General features: G+C 30.5%; 4 protein-coding genes across 6 annotated transcripts; 2 read left to right on the forward strand and 2 right to left on the reverse strand.

Moving 5' to 3' along the window:
- Positions 1–1,901: 1,901 nt before the first annotated feature.
- Positions 1,902–2,678, forward strand: LOC109806522 (zinc finger protein ZAT11). Its single transcript, XM_020368956.3, has one exon. It carries the CDS (start codon positions 2,030–2,032, stop codon positions 2,513–2,515), a length of 486 nt encoding a protein of 161 aa, XP_020224545.1. The 5' UTR covers positions 1,902–2,029; the 3' UTR covers positions 2,516–2,678.
- Positions 2,679–5,268: 2,590 nt separating this feature from the next.
- LOC109805850 (ras-related protein RABE1c) lies at positions 5,269–9,637 on the reverse strand. Its single transcript, XM_020368098.3, has 9 exons — positions 9,478–9,637; positions 9,247–9,390; positions 8,305–8,377; positions 8,116–8,216; positions 6,671–6,736; positions 6,469–6,566; positions 5,898–5,960; positions 5,715–5,810; positions 5,269–5,613 (listed from the first exon to the last, which is right to left on the reverse strand). Exons 2-9 carry the CDS (start codon positions 9,317–9,319, stop codon positions 5,536–5,538), a joined length of 648 nt encoding a protein of 215 aa, XP_020223687.1. The 5' UTR covers positions 9,320–9,390; positions 9,478–9,637; the 3' UTR covers positions 5,269–5,535.
- Positions 9,638–14,296: 4,659 nt separating this feature from the next.
- LOC109806644 (uncharacterized) lies at positions 14,297–16,660 on the forward strand. Of its 3 annotated transcripts, none has more exons than XM_083064945.1 (4): positions 14,297–14,561; positions 14,639–14,707; positions 14,801–14,971; positions 16,458–16,660. In XM_083064945.1, exons 1-3 carry the CDS (start codon positions 14,435–14,437, stop codon positions 14,947–14,949), a joined length of 345 nt encoding a protein of 114 aa, XP_082921071.1. In that variant the 5' UTR covers positions 14,297–14,434; the 3' UTR covers positions 14,950–14,971; positions 16,458–16,660. The 3 variants fall into 3 exon arrangements, with proteins under 3 accessions (XP_082921071.1, XP_082921072.1, XP_020224704.1); XM_083064946.1 differs by lacking the exon at positions 16,458–16,660 and adding an exon at positions 15,302–16,443 and having other exon boundaries at positions 14,306–14,561; positions 14,801–14,907; XM_020369115.3 differs by having other exon boundaries at positions 14,333–14,561; positions 14,801–14,907.
- Positions 16,661–18,438: 1,778 nt separating this feature from the next.
- On the reverse strand, positions 18,439–19,246 carry LOC109805995 (histone H2A). Its single transcript, XM_020368316.3, has 2 exons — positions 18,937–19,246; positions 18,439–18,846 (listed from the first exon to the last, which is right to left on the reverse strand). Exons 1-2 carry the CDS (start codon positions 19,144–19,146, stop codon positions 18,607–18,609), a joined length of 450 nt encoding a protein of 149 aa, XP_020223905.1. The 5' UTR covers positions 19,147–19,246; the 3' UTR covers positions 18,439–18,606.
- Positions 19,247–19,891: the final 645 nt, after the last annotated feature.

Consider the following 19,891-nt stretch of genomic DNA (forward strand, 5'->3'; position numbering starts at 1 on the left):
TTTCATCCTGTTTTACTTTAATTTTTACCTAGTTTTCTTTGATCAAATCAATTATCATCTTTTTTTTTTTTTTTTTTCATATTTCTTAGAATTCCTCTCTGCCCCAAAAGAAAGTGTTAACGAAGTTAAGAAAACTTGGTAGGAGGGGTTTATTGAGTTGCATCAGCAAGTGAGGAAAATGATTGAAACTCTTATTCTATCCCAACTGAAAAACTTAGTGAGAACTAGAAATCTAGATTAGTGAAATGACGCATGGTGATTGGACTTCATCAAGCTGCTGAGTGCTGAGTAAGTAACAGAGTAAGTGAGAATCAAAGAAATTCCCACGCACCGCCTACGTTACCTGTTTCATTAATTCAATGCATAACGCCGTACGTTTTTTTTGTTACAATAACGCCGTACGTTGGAGTGTATGTGACACGACAAATTATTAGGTACATCACATTATGTCTAATTAACATATAATTAATTGTTACTATTTGCCTTTCTAATTTATCTCGTATAGTTTACAAAAACGGTGGGTGAAATAACAAAGATTGGTTAGTTGGTAAAAAAATAATCTCTTTTATTAAAGAATGAAGTTCATTCTTACTCTCCCAACTTAATCTTTATGATCAACTCATTTAAATTTTTATGTTGTAAAAAAAAAAAAAGGTGCACACCAAAATGATAAATCATAAAAAAAGAAATATAAGTATTAAAATATACGATTAGAGAAATTATAGCTATTCTTATAATAATGAATTTAAGTCTAAGTCAACCCTACAAAATCAGCTTTGTAAGGTAAGAATTTAAAATATCTCTCATATCATCTTAAAATAAATTTAAATCTAACTTAACTCTACAAAATTAACTTATAAGATGAGAATTATTTTTTATTTATATACTATTTAATTGTCTAATTTATAGTCGATGCAGAATTTAGGTTTTTTCAAATAGCTGTTAATAAAGTCTTTTAAAATAAAATAGTGTTCACACTTCAGATTTCATGACTCCATATATTGTTGCCGTTCAATCTACAGTGTTCTGTTTCCTCTATTCATACACACCGAATTTTGCTAGGCCCACACGCCACGTTCGATGGTCCTATCATCTATCATCGCAGAAACTTTGTTTTCATTGAATTTGAAATTAACACATAATTTGGCAACTTTTGATTTTTGAATAAAATATTCTTTTTACATTTGAGACCGCGTGTAGTTTAACTTAACGTGAAAATTCTGTTTAAACACACAATATTTTCAATACGTACATTCATAGAACCAAAGTAGTAATGATACTAAACAAACATAGTGGGACCGAAACAAGACTCGTGTGATGCACTTTGCGTTATTTCTCTTAAAAAGTTGTAGAGAATAATGGGTAACATGCTTAGTTACTTACATGACTTGTAATTTCAGGTGGATATTCTTAATTATTCAAAAGCATAAATGTATAGGTCTCACCCCTTTGCATACGCGGTCACGCAAACTTAGCTAGCAACTACCAAGTACCAACTCAGTACAACAACAACCAATACTTTAGTCTTCCCACTCCATATATTTACACTTATTATCATAATTCCAGATCACTAATAATATATTCGAAATAATATATAAATAAAAAGATTATAAATAAATTTTATAAAGTTAAGTAACTTTTTAAAATAATATTAAAATTCATCATAATTATAATTCTTAGATATAAAGAGTAGCATACTGATATATTATCAAATATATAAATGATTGGAAAATAGTGTATATCGAACTAGAATTGAAATTAAAAGAGTCACTATTCTTGGATTCTTAATTGCAAAGGAAAAACGGGGGTAGTTTCGGCACTTCATACGCGTGATTCCGAATAGTCGTAGTTACATGCACCTTCCTCACATATTCGAGGACCTTATGTATATATTTAAGAGTGGCAGTGTCTTAAAATTATCGTAATCTAGTAACTTGAATACTAAGGCAGTTCCAAAGTCTGAACAACAAACAACTTTCGTGGTTGCACACTTTTTGTTATAGTGAATCACTAAACCGACTACGTAGGCATGAAGAGAGGGAGAGAAGAGGGTGAGTTAGAGATGGCTAATTGTTTGATGCTATTAACCAAAGTTGGTGAGAGTGAAAGCAACCCATCAAAGGGTGGAGAGTTAGATAATATTGGTGGTTTTAAGTGCAAAACATGCAATAGAAGGTTCTCTTCATTTCAAGCCCTTGGTGGGCACAGAGCAAGCCACAAGAAACCGAAGCTAATGGTAACAGATCTTTCGTGCCATCATGAAAACCAAAGCATGAAACAACCTAGGATGCACCCGTGTCCCATTTGTGGGCTTCAGTTTGCTATTGGACAAGCTTTGGGAGGGCACATGAGAAAGCATAGAAGTGTTGTCAATGATGGTTTGGGGACTCGTAAAGCTTCGTTGTCCATCTTGAAGAAATCCAAGAATGCTGAAGGGATGAATTTGTGCTTGGACTTGAACTTGACGCCGTTGGAGAATGATCATCTTAAGCTCAACCTCAATTGTTTCATTTGATTGGAATTTTTGTACACAATGAGATTCTTCTTCTTCTTCTTTTTTTTTTTTTAATATATATATAGATTGGTTTACTTTTGTAATTTATTATCCATACGTCTCATTGGAGTAGTTCATTTGTAGTCATGTTGTGTTAATATGAAACTTCCTAGTTCTTATCCCATTCTTTGCTGATTGCCTAATTCAATGGCTACTTGCAGTCTTCCACGTAATAATTGTTTCCTGGAAAATGGTTTTTAACCCAAAAAATTGAATAATAAAATGTTAATTGTTCACCTGATTTTGACTTTTGAGACTTGGGTATATAAAAGGATAGAATGTGATATTATGTACGGTGCCAATTTTATTTTATTTTATTTTATCTCCAAATAATTGTTTCCTCCTATATGTAGGAATTTGTTTGAGTAATTCTATTCTAAGTTCTAACGAAACTTTTCACGATAACTTTTACATCAAAGAAAAATATATGAAGAGGAGAAAAAAAAAACGGGGGGGGGGGGGGGGATAATTAAGATAAAGGATGTGACATGAGCCGCGGAAAAAAAAAAATTATTAAAAAGTGTTGTAAAAAATATTGTTTAAATATCGTTTTTTTGTGTTTATATTATCTAATTTCGCATCGATTCCAAACAAATGCTCATGTATGTAAACGGACACATGGGTCCAATCTTCCACATAGAAAAGCAATTAGGACTGATTGATAAATCACTTAAGTAATCTTTTCATATAAGATAAATTTATCACAAAAACAGTTTGTTATAAGCACTAAAAATATGAACTGAACTGTTGTAATTGAGACGACTTTTGAAATAAATATTTTTTTTATCTATTTTATATACCTTTTGATCTTTATTATTACTATAAGAAATTTTTAATTGAATCATACGAACTAATATAAATAATTATGTTATTTTATTATATTATATTTATAAAATAAAATCATGATTTATTGATTTTATATTTATTACTCATCATTAAATTTTTATGAGAGGGTTGGAGATATTATTTTATCAAATTTATACATTAATATCACAAAAATGATAAGTGTCAATTGGATAGAGTTTAAGAAGTAAGAGAGAAAAACACATATTCTCACAATATATTTTTACTAGAAAAAGACAAAAAAAAATATATTTTTTAGAAATAGTAAGATGTCTTAGAAAAGGATAAAAAATTTCTTTTAAACTATGCCTTATAATAAGAATGGTTTTTTTTATCCATATTTTAAAATATTTACCATGAAACTTAATAAAATAAATTAACAAAAGAAAATTACAAATGATTTAGTTCAAGTGTTTATATTAGAACATAAACCCAAATAAATTCTATATAAAAAATTCTTTCAAGTACTCTCTTAATGAGAGAACTTGTGTAAAAATTATGTCTATTTCTCTCTTTATAAATATTCACAAATTTTAATAAAATTTTACCTATTTAATACTTACAATTAAAAATAAAAAAGATAAATACAATGTGACGAAGTCATACAAAAATTCAAGAGAGGATTGATTCCCTCCGCTTAATAGATATACGTCATGATTTAATGTTTGCATCAACTAGGCTAGCTTGCATCACACGTCTGTCTGTCTTAATTTTTCTGCACGATTCATTCATTTATTGTCAAATATCAATCTATTAGGACAAAATACATAATTAGTTTACGTCTTTTATAGTTTATTGGGCTTTTTATTCACGCATTACATATATATAGTTTACACTATGAAAAAGATTCTTCTAAATTTAATTGCATTTATGTCATCTACAAGCTTATTAACATGTTTTTTATGATATAAAAGCCTCATTAAAATAAAATACCCAATTCGTTTTTAGCAAAAATATATTTGCTCAAATTAAGGGAGATTATAACAGCACTTACAACCGACTATATAATGCTTATTTGTTAATGAAAAGTTGATTCTATCATAAGAAGTCATTATAACTTTTCAAAATTTATAGTTTGAAACCTCAAACTATAAAAGAAAAAATGTTATAATAACAGTGGTGTGTGAATTTTTTTTAATAAGCATATAGCAAGAGAAATGTTAGGAGCATTTCACACTCTTTTATCACTCTTATTAGTTGAAATTTATTAAAAAATACAAAAGTAGGTGAATCCCACATTTTATTTAAGGACTCTCTTAATTTTGTGGTTTTTATAAATTATAAATAATAAAAAAAGAATATATTAAGAGGAATGTGTCGTTAGCTGTCCCCCATATAACAATTATGACATAAATTATTTATTTGTAGTTAACATTTAAAATGTACAGGTTAGACCGAATAACTTCTAGGCTTTTTCTAGTTAGCCCATGTAAGTCCAAATACTTTTTGTTAATAAGAAATAAGACCAAAAAACATTTTTTTTTATTTTTTTTAAAAGGAGGGGAAAATCCCACAAGGTTAATATGCTAATCTGATTCTCTGATACTTGCACCATAAACACTTCTTTGACCTGAGACATTGTAAGTATACCCCCAGATATTTGGGAAGATCTTGAAGACTGAGAACAGTAATAAAAAGGAGAAAGATACCTAGATCTCACAGCAGGTATAGAAAATGCATGGGACTCTTTTGTGTAACAAATTTATAATGACCTCCCTTCTAGTTTTCATGTATAAGTTCGGCATAGTTTGTACTCGCATGAAATATAAAATGTTCAGAATATATGTATCTGAAATATAAGTGAGCAAATATATACTTTTGCTCAGTAATATTTAACATGAAATAACTGCTGTAATTTTTTAAACTAAAAATGGGTTAATATAACTTTATTACGTTTTAAAGAATATCAATGCAATTAACCATTCAAAATATCAACGACCAATGGATTTGTGTCCCAACAAAACAACACAAGGGCCAATGACACAATCATATCTAGCTCTGAATTAATATATAACATCTAGGAAAGAAACTATTAAAGAATGACAGCGTAAAATGCAAAAGCACGAATCATCATCAATTTATCATCATACATGTATTTTCCTCCTTCATTCTTGTTCTTGGAAAATAATGTTGCCTCCTCAGCCACAGCAAGCTGACTTTTGTGCAATTTGCCCGGCGGTTGCCTGATCTTGTTGGTTGATTTTAATTCCCGCTGGCTGCCATGAAAATATGGTGAGACATTCAAAATGATGGAGAGAAAGCTATTAATAAATATAAACTCAGTTCTTGAATTGAAGGAAGTTGAAATTCAAAATACCTCGGCCTTAGAAGAGTCATTGTCAGCAAGCCTTTGTTTTATATCTCTTGCAATCGAGAAGAAAACTTCCTCCACATTTAGATTTGTCTTTGCGCTCTGCAATAGATTTTTTTTCAGTACATAATAATAACAAATTAAAAAATCTTAAGGAAGTTTCCACATTTTAATGTATACATCACTTACTGTTTCAAAGAATTTGATTCCATACTCATCGGCCAGTGCTTGGCCCTTGGAGGTAGGGACAGCCTAGAAAGAAAGGCAAAGGCATATATGATTTAAAATCCCAAATTTGACAAACATTTGAGAAAGAGATGATCCCAGATGTTACTAATTTAGTTAATGACATCAAATCAAACTCAATCCCCTTAACCACTTTGCTCTCAACCTCACCAAAATTGTTTCATTCACTAATGGTCTAACAAATGGTTCCTCTAACATTTTGAAGCATGTTGGTTTAAGATTTTGGATGGGGAAACAGATGTTAAGAGGAGAAAAAACTAGTTTCAATTTCAACTAAAATTGGTTTCAAAAGCACATGGTTAAGTGTGCAAACGTGAATTGGTGTGTTGGGTTAAATCTCAAAGAAACATTAACCTAGACTACAAGATTAAATCTTGCATAATAGTAAGAACAAATATATTTGATGATAATAATGGTTCATTTCCTGAGCTCCCTTGACTTAGATCTGCACAAAATAGGTGCATCGAAGGTCCTAGATACCTCATAAAGAGAAAGGTCCCAGATGTTAGCATACCCTTTTGCTTTCATCCATGTCGGCTTTGTTCCCCACCAGTATTTTGTTAACATTGTCTGAAGCATGTTGCTCAATGTTACGAATCCAATTCCTGATATCTGAAATTGACATAAGCTGGGTGAATATTCCAGATGAGAAAGCCTTTGAAGAGAAAAACACATATCTCGAAATTTTAAACCGAAACAACAGATAGAAACTTTACTGTTAAATGATGATTCGTCTGTGACGTCATAGACTAGCAATATGCCCATAGCACCACGATAGTAAGCTGAAGAAATATGGGATTTTAGTAAAGTAGGGCACAAAATAAACTACTTGACAGATACTCAAATTGGCACAAAGCTTGAAAAATCAATGAAGAATAAAAGAAATATAGAGTAACAGCAATGAAACAGTATCCATTCAAATGGATATGAAATTTAACTCATGGCACATCAAACAGAGAAAAAGCAGGTATCACTAGTGAAAGTTCAGTTTAGATAATTCAAAAAGAGGCTCACTAGTGATCAACTGATCATCACAATAATTACTGATCAATTTTGAATTTAAAAAAAAAAAAAAAAAAAAAAAAAACACACACACACACACACACACACAAGGGCAATGTCCCCAAAAAATATTTTGCTCATAAATTTTACGTGGTTGGCAATTGAGACAATAGGAACCCAAACAGAAAGTGAAGACTGTTTAATTTAAGCTTAGGCATGGAATAAATTTTTGGGGATCCGATTTTTGCCTTAGTTGGATTTAGAATTATCTTTGAATTTGAACTCTGAACTGTCTATTTTAGTCTGTCACATCATCTTTGGGATTTGGCTCTAAACAAGTGATGAGGTGCACGTCAACAGCTGAAATTCTAATCAAATGCACGCACATGTATAACAAAGAACCCCACCTATGCTCTTATAGCCAGTCCCAAACCCAGGTTAAGGAGGACAGTTGTGTTAAGCCCTTGATAGACAGCATAAACTTGCTGGATATTCCAAACATAGGATCTTTTTTTGCTTGAAATCTCATGGTAAATAATATTCTTGAAGCTTTGATTTTTAAGCGAGCCGAATGACAACATATGATCCATGTAGCCAAATTCATCTAGCGATATAAAGCTTTATTGTTGTTATTGTTTTTCATGTACAACAAAAATTGTTGTTAAAATCTCAACTATTGATTTTTTTAATCAACAATTATAACTATACTTTATCTCCTAAAGTGCACCCTCCTCACTTTAGAGAGGAGTAAAATCCCCAGTTCTGATATTGAATAATAATTATGGTATTTTGAAGTGTACTTTTCCTCTCTATTTATTTTTTTCTTCTCTCTATCATCTCCCTCTCGTTTATTTTCCTACATATTGTTTCTCCTTTTTTCTTTCTACCTTTCATCCTACAGCATGAAGTGCCACTAACCAGATTCCAAGCAGTGTTTTCTCCACTAGATGGGATTCGTTCTAAAATGATGAGTTCACTTTGCAGACAAAAGTAAGGTATCTTCAACCTTTAATGAGAAAATCAATAGAGTAGATTTTAGTACATGTATGATTTATAATGTAAGTGTACGAATATTAGCAGTTGGCTTGTTCATCAAGGATCGAGTTGGTATTCTTTACTTTTCAATGATACTAGTACATGTAAGGATCATAAATCTTACCAGTTGTAATTGTTCGGAACCGCTCCTGACCTGCAGTATCCCAAATTTGGAGCTTGATCCGTTTTCCATCCTGCTCAATGGTTCTTATCTTAAAATCAATGCTGCACCAGGAGGATAGACCTTGTGATGAAAAGGAAACTACTGGCACACAAGATTCTACAATTTTAATCCTAAATTGTGAAAACTCACCCTATGGTTGTGATGAAACTAGTTGTGAAAGAACCATCAGAGAATCGAAGAAGAAGACAACTCTTTCCAACACCTGCAGCCAAGAATAACAGAAAAAGGTTTGTGAAAAAAATTAAGGAATTTGTACACCAATGCACATCTCCTGCAGTTACTTTGGCCACAGTATTTTTCATTTCTTTATGCTATTATAATATTTTATTCTATTCATTCATCCACTGACAAAAAAGACAGAGAGGGTGGAAGGATCTAAATTTATGGACATATATAATGCGCTAAATATCCAAGGCACAGGAAAAAAACTCAAGTGAAACGCCAACTTGTAATATTTCTTCTTTCCTATGGAGTAAACAGATTAAAAGTATGTAAGAAAAAGCTCAAAAGCAACTTGCGTTACGTTGTTTTGGTTTAGTTTTTTTTCCACTCAAAAAACAAAAACTCTCTTAAGAAGCTGCAAATAAAAAATGGCCATTCTTTAAAATAAGCTAGTCGAAACACGCGTCAAAACTGAGTACATATTGTACTTTCAATTAAACAAATCATCGTTGACGTAGAGAGGTCTAACCTAATTATATAGGATAACAAGGAGAATTTGTCCAACATATTCAGACTATGATCAAACGGATTTTGCAGTTCAACATCTGGACATCGTAATTATATCATAGTAATAGAAATTAGAAACAACGATTCAAATACTTGCTCAAGGCAGATCATGAAAAAATTCAAACTCAAAAATTAAACAATAAACACACTTGCCTCAAAATCCAAATTGAACAATTCGAGATTAAAAAAATACCGAAATGAAACGTTTGACGTTTGTGCATAGAATCATCTCATTTGTTTGCAGATAATTAATTTACAACGCTTTGTTTTGTAATTAGCAATAGGAAGAATCGAAATATTACGGAGGAAATATGGAGAAAAGGCGAGAGAGGAGTGACATACCACTATCCCCAATCAAGAGAAGCTTTATGAGATAATCATAATCCGCACGAGCCCTTGCCGGTGGAGCAGCCATCAACTTTCAATGAATGGATGAATCTCACGTGATTTGAATTTCAACAGTGACGAAAACTATGTACTATATTCCTGGCAAAAAAATAATAGGAAAATTAAGAGGAAATGATTTTGAACGCAGAAAAAGAAATGCAGGAGAGAGAGAGAGAGAAACGATACCAGATCCGAAATGGAAATGGAAATGGGAGGGAGAGAGGATCTCCAAAGTTGAAGTGAAGAACCGCGGAGATTTTTAGAGAGAGAGAGAGAGAGAGAGAGGTTTGTTGTTTTTATTTTATTTTATAATAAAAAGTTTCGGAATTTTTGATTGACCAATGACCAGAACAGCAGGAGTAGGATACAGCCTGGAGTTTTTTTACAACCTTCAACTTCGGACCATTCCCGACTATGGTGGGGCCCTATTTTTTCTTATGCTCTTTCAACTTTCTTATTAATCCTTTCTTAAAAAATATTTCATTATTTCATTATTTCACACCACCATAAAAATAAAAAAAAATTATACTTGAGCTAAATAAAATTATTATATATATTTTAAATATTAATGCTTAACGCAGCTGAATACTTACTATTTAGTACACGATCATAAATAATCAATTAATCTTAACATTAAAGAAAACATTTTTTTTTTAAATTTGGATAGGTTTGAAATTATTTCAGGGTTTAATATATATACATTTTTAGCAAATTATTTAGATATAATTTTTAAAATAAAAAATATTATTATACGTAATATATTTTTTGTGAATAATTAAATATAAAAAAATATTTACATTATCATATATATATATATATATATACATATATTATTTACTAATAAAATTTAATAATTAGGATGCACTTACATACTAATAATGAATTTCTTATGTGTCCTGGATTAATTATTTTAAATGTTAGAATTTAGTTGAAATATACTGGTTGAAAAATATTTTCTACATTCAATTATAAATTATAATATATTTTAATCATTTAATATTATCTATATATATATATAAAGTTAATTATAATTAATTGAAAATGTAAAAACAAATACAATAATATTGTATAAAAATTAAGTTCTTAAAATAATATTAAATTCAACCTAAATTAAATTTTTTTTATAACTCAAAAATAAAATAATTTTATTTGAGTATATATATATATATATATGGGCATACTAACAAATCATTGTTAAATTGAAATTAAAATTAAACATTTAAGTAAAATATTTTTTTTTATAAATGAAAAGTGTAATTAAAAATAAAAGCTTAGTAAGTATAATTAGCCAAATTTTATGATAAAAACTAATCATCACCAAAATAAATAAATGTTTTTTTACCAATATAATACCTATAAAAATAAACATTTAAGTGTATGATATTTGCTTAGACAAATTTGGTAAGAGAGGTGATTTAAGAGTTTTTGTTTTTTACTTGCCCTTCATGTCTTATTTAATTGAGTGTCAACATGTTAAAAGGATAATTCTTGTTAAGTGCTAACTTATGTACCCATAAAAAATTATTATTTTTATGTTAATCAAATTATTATACTAGTCTAATAAACTCAAAAAAAATTATTTACAAATAATAACTATTTATATCTTTTAACTAAGTTGTTTAGAGTTTAAATCTTCTCTACCTATATTTTTTAACTAAGTTGCTAAGGGTTTAAATTTTGTTTGTTATGAATTATATTATTTAAGAGATAAATACTCATCTTGTATGGTTGACAGCTCTTAGTAGATATTAATCAGTAAAATTTAGGTATAAAGAAAGACAATAGATTGACACATATAAATAAGAAGAAAGGTGTATTTTTTTGAATTCTAATTCAAATAGAAGTAAATGATCTTAACCCATTATAAACTCTTTTAAGATAGATTAAAGAAAAAAGTATGAGACTTGATTCTATAAATGGAAATGTTCATAATAAGAAAATAGATTGTTAAGATGACTTTTAATCTTGACAATTTCATTTTAATGTAGTTATTTTCATATGTATTTTGTAAATCTGACTAAGTTATTAGAGATGAGTATTCTCTTTATCACCCAAATGAGTTTTGTAGAAATTTTTTATTCTTCTTCATCTTGAAAATCATTATGAATTATATTCTAGTATATTTATTATGAGTTTATTTTGAAACACTCATATGAGAAATTAATCCATCTATTATTTCACCATTATTATAACTTAAATATATAAGAACTTATCATTATTAAAACCACTAAGGATCAAATCAAGAAAACTAACTATCATAGTTAATGATATGCACTAAAATAAAATAATAAGAAAATATCAAGAATCTAAAAATAAAAATATAAAAGTCAAAACATATTTAAATTTATAATATATATATAAGTATATATATTATAAAGGAGATATAATTTAGTAAATTATCCATCTAATTTCCACATTCTTATTAAATACTTTTACTCCTAAATTCATTATACATACTTTGTAGCTTTTAAAATTACTCACTCTCTGCCATCAAAAATAAAAATAAAAAAATAAACCTAAAACATATTTTCAAATTTTAATTATTTTTTCTACGATTATTATTGAGATTAGCCCTTAAATTTCAAAGTCTCAAATATTAAATTTAATTAAAAAAATAATTCTAAAAAAATAACCTTAATATTAATATAATCAAGATTTGGAGAGATACTAATTTTTAATAAAATCAATAAATATTCTTGAAAATACTATACAAGAAAAAAGAAATCTGAATTATTTTTTCTACAACTAACTTTTTTCAAAGCCCCCAGAAAATAAAATATCCATTTCCTACTAGTGTTTAATAAAATAAATTCTTGTTAAAGGTGTTGCGTACGGGTGGCGTTAAATGACTGGCGTTGTTGTATGCCTTGGCACTGCCAACTAGTTTAGAATATCTTAAAGCCGTTAATTAACTGTCAATGGCTTTATATGAATTTCTTTTTCAAAACCAAAAAAAAGGAACATTGGTTCACTGTGATGACAGGCTTCTACCCTGTTACATTCCAAATTCTTTTTTTTTTCTTTCTTTTTTAACAAAATAACCTGCAAAGCACCATTACCGCACTTGAAATTTTTAAGGGAAAAATTATCTAACCATGGATAATGGATTGGTTTATTAATAAAGTCATAAAAAATATTCAGTTTTTTCTTTTTCTTTTTATCTAAATCTTCCTTTGTGCGATATGGTTGAAGACATACAAATTGACTTTTATGAAATCTGACCATGAAAGTGAAATTTAACACTAATTTTGAGATTTGAACTACTCTATAGCAGAGATGGATTCATTTTGACCAGATCAGCAAGGACAAACATTTAAATACTCTTGTTTAAACAATGACCGTCTCAGATTTATTACCAATTCCTATTTCTTTCATTTTAAGGAAACAATAAAGCTTAACTGAGTCAATGTTTCCGGGCAAATGAATTGAACAAAATCAATAGGCTCTTCTGGAACACAAAGAAATTGGAGTTATTGTTATTAACTAAATTATTATATATAGACACTTGAGTTTATTTTCCATACAAAAAAGTATTATTAAGATATCAAAAACAAAAAGACAGCAAGCGAATAGTCCTGTCCCTATGTGTCATTCTATTTGATGAATCTGATTTATTCTGAACACTTAATTTGAGTTTGATAAACTTATTAAACAATTCAAAAATTAATGACAGCTAAGGAATGAAATTTCTTATCATTTATTAATGTAATATGAATATACAATGATAGAGCTAGATTTATGTTAAACTTTCATAATCATGAAGCTCTCTTTGGTTACGTGCAACTGATATTTCCTATGTTCAACCCATTTCACCAATTGGATTGGAGCACTTGAAAGTGAATCCACCATGCAACTGGAACTTGGAATGTTGAGCTAATTGAGCAATTATTTATGGATCGGGATGTCCAATACATTTTGTCTATGCATGTTTTTATTACCATATGATGATAATTAATGTATTAATATGGAAGCTTACTAGGGATGATAGGTTTTCTGTTAAATCAGCGTACTATAATGAAGCATGTGATAAATAATAGATCATTGCATGGGTATGAAGACCGGATGTAAACATAAAATTTAAAGCTACCACAAAAAATTTTATTTTTGAAGCTGGCTAGAAGAATCCTCCCCATTTGGCAGTGGTTGATTAATGAGGGAGTTCAATGCCCTGTCATATATCATTTAATAATGATGTAAAAACTGATTGGCATGTCTTTGTGGATTACGAGTGCTCTAAGGAAGCTTGGGTTCATGCTTGACTTTGTCATCTTATATAACAAGTAACTTATACTATCGAGTTTTATTTTCCATATGTTATCAATTCTTGACAACGATATAAAAGATAAATTCATCTTGGTGTTTTGGACCATTTGAAGAAGGAGGAATGAATTAGTTTGTGACAACCTCTGCAAGCCCATCCATATTTCTCACAATTTTGTCAAGCAAGCCTTGTGTGAATGACTTCTAGCTAGACTTACCTAGTGTTTAGCGTCAAAACATAATTTTTCACGTTTAACCGGAAGGAAAAAATAATAGTTTTTTCGTAAATTGATAATTGGACGTGGAGAGACGAAGAACTTGCGTTTAAAAATTAAAACCAAACACCCATTTAAACTTCATCATGTGCAAATTGCTGCTACTTTTGGTACTTGGGAAAAACCTGAAAACAGTCAACTAAGAATCAATATTCATGCTGCAATATTCACTAACATTAGAACATTTGATTTTGCCTCATGCATTCGTGATCATCATGGACTTTTAATGTCTGACAAAACAACTTCATGCAACAGAATCATTTCTCCAATGGAAGCTGAAGCTCTTGCCTCATGTGTGATGTTGTCAAATGGGCAATTGAGTTGAATTTATCTCATGATATTTTTTAGTTTGATAGCAAGTTAAATGTGCAAGTTGTGAATCGACAATGCCATACAAACAATCATTTGAAAGAAGTACATGAATGAAGTATCTTAGTTTAAAAAAAATTTAATAAAATTTGTTTGTTTTTAAGTTTTTCAAACCGTTCATAACTTAATAAGAATGTCTAGATTTCATACTAGATTATCCTTATAATTACTCCTTTTTAAAATTCACACTAAAAACTAATCACAGTAATCAATTAATCACACAATATTTTATTTTTTAAATGAGAAGCAGCTTCCCTGGTGATAATAAGAGGAAAATTGTAGAATGGTTTGATGCTGGCAGTGTTAACATTGGAATCGGAAAGTCCGAGATGTCACATAGAATCGGGACAAAGCTCTTTGTGTGCAGTTAGGGTTCTTCTCTCCTCCCTCTCTTTGACCTAATTCAATCCCAACCCTTTATATTGCTTCATTTCATTTTTCAGGATTATCCTTTTACACTACACAGGAGCAGCTCAAAACCTTGTTCTCTCCATTCGGGGTGGTTACCAAGGGTGTGTGTTTTGTTGTCTTGTGCTTTTTCTCTCTTCTCAAATCTTCTCCCTTTCCCCATTTGCTGACTCTCCTGTTCAATTCCGCGTTATCAGTTGATCTAGTCATGGATCCTAGAACTAAAAGGCCAAAAGGGTTTGGGTTTGTCTCCTACAAGTCTGAAATTGAAGCGGAAAATGCCATGAAAGCCATGAACGGCAGGGTAATTTTCACTGATTTTCCAACTTGTTCCATGTTCGTATAATTGTGTTAGCTGCGTTGCTGTTGTAAGTCACTTTGCACTCCTGCTGTTTGTTGAAATGCCTGATTCATTGCTGATTGGAAATAATAAATATATATTGTTCGTATGGATTTAAAGCCTTCGTTTGTTTTCTAGTTTGGCTTTCCCTGTTTTTGTCTCTAATCTATGACATGAACAAGCGGGTCCTTCCTTGCTTTTGATGGTCCATGGAAACATCATTGGACTACCACGTAAAGTTATACTGAAGCCTTTTGGCTGCATTTATGGTTATAGTAGACTTGATATTTAAAAAACAAAAAAAATTACTCTAGAGCTACTTAACCTTTTTTCCCTAACTGCTTTTATTCCATGTTAGGACTTCCATTGAGCATCTTTCTTTGATGGAAAGTTGTTTAATTCCTACTTTGAAGGGTTGTTGATACACGAGGAAAGTGTGTAATATTGTCCTCAACTTAATAATGTTCCTCGAGTGGTGGTAGAGTGAAGCCATGAAGAAGGAAAATGGATGTAATTATATCTTCTTCCCATGGAATAATTATAATGTACTTCTACTTGTGCTGAATTTATTGGGTTTAGGCAGGTGTACCCATGCAGAAAATTATAATCTAAACGTGGAGTATATTCACTGCATATCAATCTTTTTCTGATCAACAAACTGCCCATTATTTTATTTTGAGAGAAAGATCTAAAGTTATAATGCTTCTTGTGAGTTACTCATGAAACCCCATAATTTTTTTGTTAGTTATGTACTTAAACTGCTATTACCTTGCATTAAACAATTAAAAATACTGATAGTGATGATGATATGCAAACACTTTTGTACATCAAATATTCTTTTAGCACCCATTATTTCTCTCTCTCAATTTTTCTATTACATCATATTACTTATCGTACTTGCATTTTTCTCTTTTTCTCTCATTGTTAACTAACATTTGGTATCAGCAATCTCTTTCCATACTGATATTTAATTTTGTATTATCATGGTAAATTCCTGGCTTGTAACCCTCTACTATTTTGAATAGATATGTACTATGCAAAAGGTAAACTGTGTTGTGTCTCTTGTCTTGTCCTCGTGTTGGAATTGTCCTGTGCATGTCAAATTCTTTTCCTAATTCATATGTTAAGTAATTATTTAGCTTAATGTTCATCGCATACATGGCTTGGGCTTACTGTAGTTTGATAATTAATGATCATATTTGAACATACACACATCAAGATTGTACAATTTTTGTTATGCAGCCTGTATGATAGATGAAAATTTTGAGAAAAGGCTGGGTCATGGAAATTATTAGGCATGCACACATCTAACGCGTGAACAGAACAGTAGTCTTGCTATATCTTGATATGTTCTCTACCTTTCTCGTTGTTATTGGAGCACCCACTAATAAAAAGAATCTTAGGCCCACACATGGATCTAACAATAAATTTACATAGCGCCTGTATGTTTTATGGAATTGATTTTTGAATTTACTTCAATACATTATGCTCATTTCCTGTCCTGCATGGCGCAGATTGTTAATGGAAAGCTGATTTTGGTTGAACCTGCAAACGAGAAATGACCTGAAGACAATGTCTTATATACAGTGTCCACATTCGTGCATGAAATAATCTTTTGTTAATATAATATTTCAACAGATGTTGAGTAAAACTTTTGTATATTTTTAGATGATATTTCAAAGGGTTGATATATTTATTTGATTTAGTTTTTATAAAATAGATATTTTACTCAAAATTGATCTTTTTAATTTGGTTTTAGACTTCCTCTTATCCTTTTGGCTAGGTCCTTTAAACTAGGTCCTATCTTTTGACTTGTTATTTCAGCAGCTAGTTTCACATTATCCTCTTGACCTAGTCTGTCAATCATAGAAACATTTGTTTTCTTCATTTAAAAATGTTTCAAAAGATTTTGGAGAGCTCTCTGTTTCGCTCTCTGTGAAATCCTGAATCATTCTTATTGAAAAAAACTTGATAGTTTTATTGTTAGTTTATTATCCAAAAAACCTATTATGTCTTTGCAGACTTTCATATCACACAGATAAATCCTTGAGGTCAATGTTACTGTATGTCTCATGCAATTAATATTCATGATTATATAAGTTTGAGAGTTCATAATAGATCATGATTTGGATTGTTCACATAGATAACAATACAATAAATACATTATCATCTGTGCAATGTCACCTAAACAAATTTATTTTTTTGTGCTCAAGGCTCCTTGGTTTCATATTCTTCAATCATCTAACAAGGGACTTAACATTATGAGAATATCAATGTCCAATTTTGAGACATTGTGATACAACACATTTGCAAAACCGGTCTGTGTTGGCTTAGAATTTGAAATTTAGTGTCTAAAATATTACTCCCTTCATATCATAATTTTTTGTTGAAAGCTATTTCTTTATTTCAAAATATTTAATAATTTTCACATTTCAAGTAACATTAATTAACATTGTTCACATATATTCTTATTTAATAATTATTATTTCGACTCATAATTGATTTTGAAATAGATATAAAATGAAGGTATTATAGACAATACTTACATTAAATATTTCTTAAGTGACAAAAACTTCAAACATCAAATATTATAGTCTAGAGAAAGTATTACATTACTTTTACTTGACGGCATTTGCATAAAACAATAAAACTAGTATTCGCTTTAGTAAGAAAAAGGTGAACAATAATAAAAACTATACCCTTAATTGAACAACACTAAAATCATTAATAAGATTTGAGAAAGAAATGTTGGTGTAAGTGAGTAAAACATCGTTATTACAATTTATTGCAAAGTATTGCATTGCATTCAATTGTAAAAGATAGAAACAAAATAAAAAAAAGATGAAATGTTATTCCTCTGCCATTTCTTTGAATCATTCAACGTAAAAAGAACTCTAATAAAGTCTAATCAGTTAAGAATTGACTGCCTAAAACGACCGTACACCAATAGCGACAGCGAGAAAACACAAAAGTGCATCGAAACAAGTTTAACTCATTCAATAGAAGATTTAGGCGGGAAAACTGCAAAAGCTAAACAAAAATAAAGTAAAATCTAAAATAAAAATAAAAATGGATCACTTCAGAAAACTAGAAACTCGGGTGATTTCACCTTTGTCCGAACTGTTAAAAAAACTCAATCAATCTAACCACAACATACTACTAAATGAATAATAGTAAGCATAACTTTAGCAATCCATCCAATAGTTATAGTTAAAGAAACATCATCTCCTAACTATTGTTTCAAGCATAAAAAATACTAGAAGCTTAAAGTCATTACAAAAGAAGTAAAAATTAAAAATTCAGGGGAAGAAAAACTAAAAAAAATAAATAAATAAATAAATAAATAAATAAACACTTCAACTCAAACGCATCAGATATGTTACTACACAATAACAACCTAATCAAATATTCACAACCACAAAGAACGACAAACATAATAAATCACTTCTGTAACAGAAAAACAAGTCATGTCAAACAGAAACACAAAAAAGAAAATTGAACCGAAAACAAGAAGTTTCCATTAATGTAGCAAACTCTTAAATGAGAGAAAACAAGATAAAAATTACAGTGTCTTCCAACACATGAAATTTTTCTTTTACAACAAAAGCATCTAAAGACTAATATACATACTAAACCGAAAACAATTAATCTAGGCATTTATCATCAAGCTTTCTTGGGAGACTTGGTGGCCTTGGATGGGGATTTGGGCTCCTTAGCAGCAGCCTGAGTCTTCTTAGGCAAAAGCACAGGGTTGATGTTGGGAAGCACACCACCATGAGCGATGGTAACTCCAGCAAGCAATTTCCCCAACTCCTCATCGTTCCTCACAGCCAAAAGCACGTGTCTGGGGATAATCCTATTCTTTTTGTTGTCACGAGCAGCATTACCAGCCAACTCAAGCACCTGCACAATCCACACACACCCACTTCAATTTCCAAACACAAAACCCCCAAAAATCATAAATTTAACAGTGGGTCATGAAAAATTGACTACCTCAGCAGCTAGGTATTCGAGAACAGCAGCTAGGTAAACGGGAGCACCAGTTCCCACGCGCTGCGCATACCTTCCTTTCTTCAAGTAACGCCCAATTCTTCCAACGGGGAATTGGAGACCAGCCTTGACGGACCTGGTCACCGGCTTCTTCTTGGGGCCACCACCCTTCCTTCCTCCGGCGCCCTTCTTGATCTTTCCGGCGGTGTCCATGGAAACCCTAGATTTTGGGCGTGGATTTGGTGTGGTGCTAGAAAGGGAATAATCACAAGTGCGAGAGTGATGGCAAGATGCGGATGAACGGTGCGTTGGCACCCTTCTCTTTTTAAAGCTTTGGAAGCCTTTACGAAGGATCCTCAACACAAACACTTCAACCGTTCGATCAGATCTTATCCACGCCTCCTCGTTACTCCTTTGGCGATCCGTGTTCTCCCAAACCAGCCAATGGGGTGCCACTATAATTTTAAAATGGGTTTAGACTTCAGACTTCAGATATGGATCACAACAACACCCACGTGTAATAATCTCACTTTTTTCTTATTTCCTAACATGGATCTGAATTATTAATTGCTATTTCAACATATTTATTTCTCTCAATATTTTTTTAATATTTAAATCATTCACATAAATTACTATAATTAAGATTTATTACACAAAAAATCTTAAATTTGTTACATCATAAAATAAATTATAATAATAATAACACTCCTAATAAACTTAAAATACAAAAAATCTCAAATTACATATAATAAAATAAATAAATAAATACATAATATATTTATAAGACAACAAATTATAAAATACTCACATACTAAATCTCATATAATTTCAAGCTTTTGCAGGAGAACTAGTACATAGTAGAAAATTAACTTGGTTAAAAATCGTGATATACAACACAAAGCGTTTAATAAAGTAAAATTACTCAGTTCGCAACTGTCACATGTTACACGGTTTCTCC

This window comes from Cajanus cajan, chromosome 10 (assembly GCF_000230855.2).
Source record: "Cajanus cajan strain Asha chromosome 10, NIPB_CcT2T_4, whole genome shotgun sequence".
Taxonomy (NCBI): Eukaryota; Viridiplantae; Streptophyta; class Magnoliopsida; order Fabales; family Fabaceae; genus Cajanus; species Cajanus cajan.

Coding starts and splice junctions, on each gene's coding strand:
- LOC109806644 (XM_020369115.3), top strand. CDS start 14,435: ATGAGAAGCAGCTTCCCTGGTGATAATAAGAGGAAAATTGTAGAATGG. Junction 14,562..14,638: donor GACAAAGCTCTTTGTGTGCA/GTTAGGGTTCTT, acceptor TTCATTTTTCAG/GATTATCCTTTTACACTACA. Junction 14,708..14,800: donor ATTCGGGGTGGTTACCAAGG/GTGTGTGTTTTG, acceptor CCGCGTTATCAG/TTGATCTAGTCATGGATCCT.
- LOC109805995 (XM_020368316.3), bottom strand. CDS start 19,146: ATGGACACCGCCGGAAAGATCAAGAAGGGCGCCGGAGGAAGGAAGGGT. Junction 18,847..18,936: donor TCGAATACCTAGCTGCTGAG/GTAGTCAATTTT, acceptor TGGATTGTGCAG/GTGCTTGAGTTGGCTGGTAA.
- LOC109806522 (XM_020368956.3), top strand. CDS start 2,030: ATGAAGAGAGGGAGAGAAGAGGGTGAGTTAGAGATGGCTAATTGTTTG.
- LOC109805850 (XM_020368098.3), bottom strand. CDS start 9,319: ATGGCTGCTCCACCGGCAAGGGCTCGTGCGGATTATGATTATCTCATA. Junction 8,217..8,304: donor AGTTTCATCACAACCATAGG/GTGAGTTTTCAC, acceptor CTCCTGGTGCAG/CATTGATTTTAAGATAAGAA. Junction 5,811..5,897: donor GAATCAAATTCTTTGAAACA/GTAAGTGATGTA, acceptor AATCTATTGCAG/AGCGCAAAGACAAATCTAAA.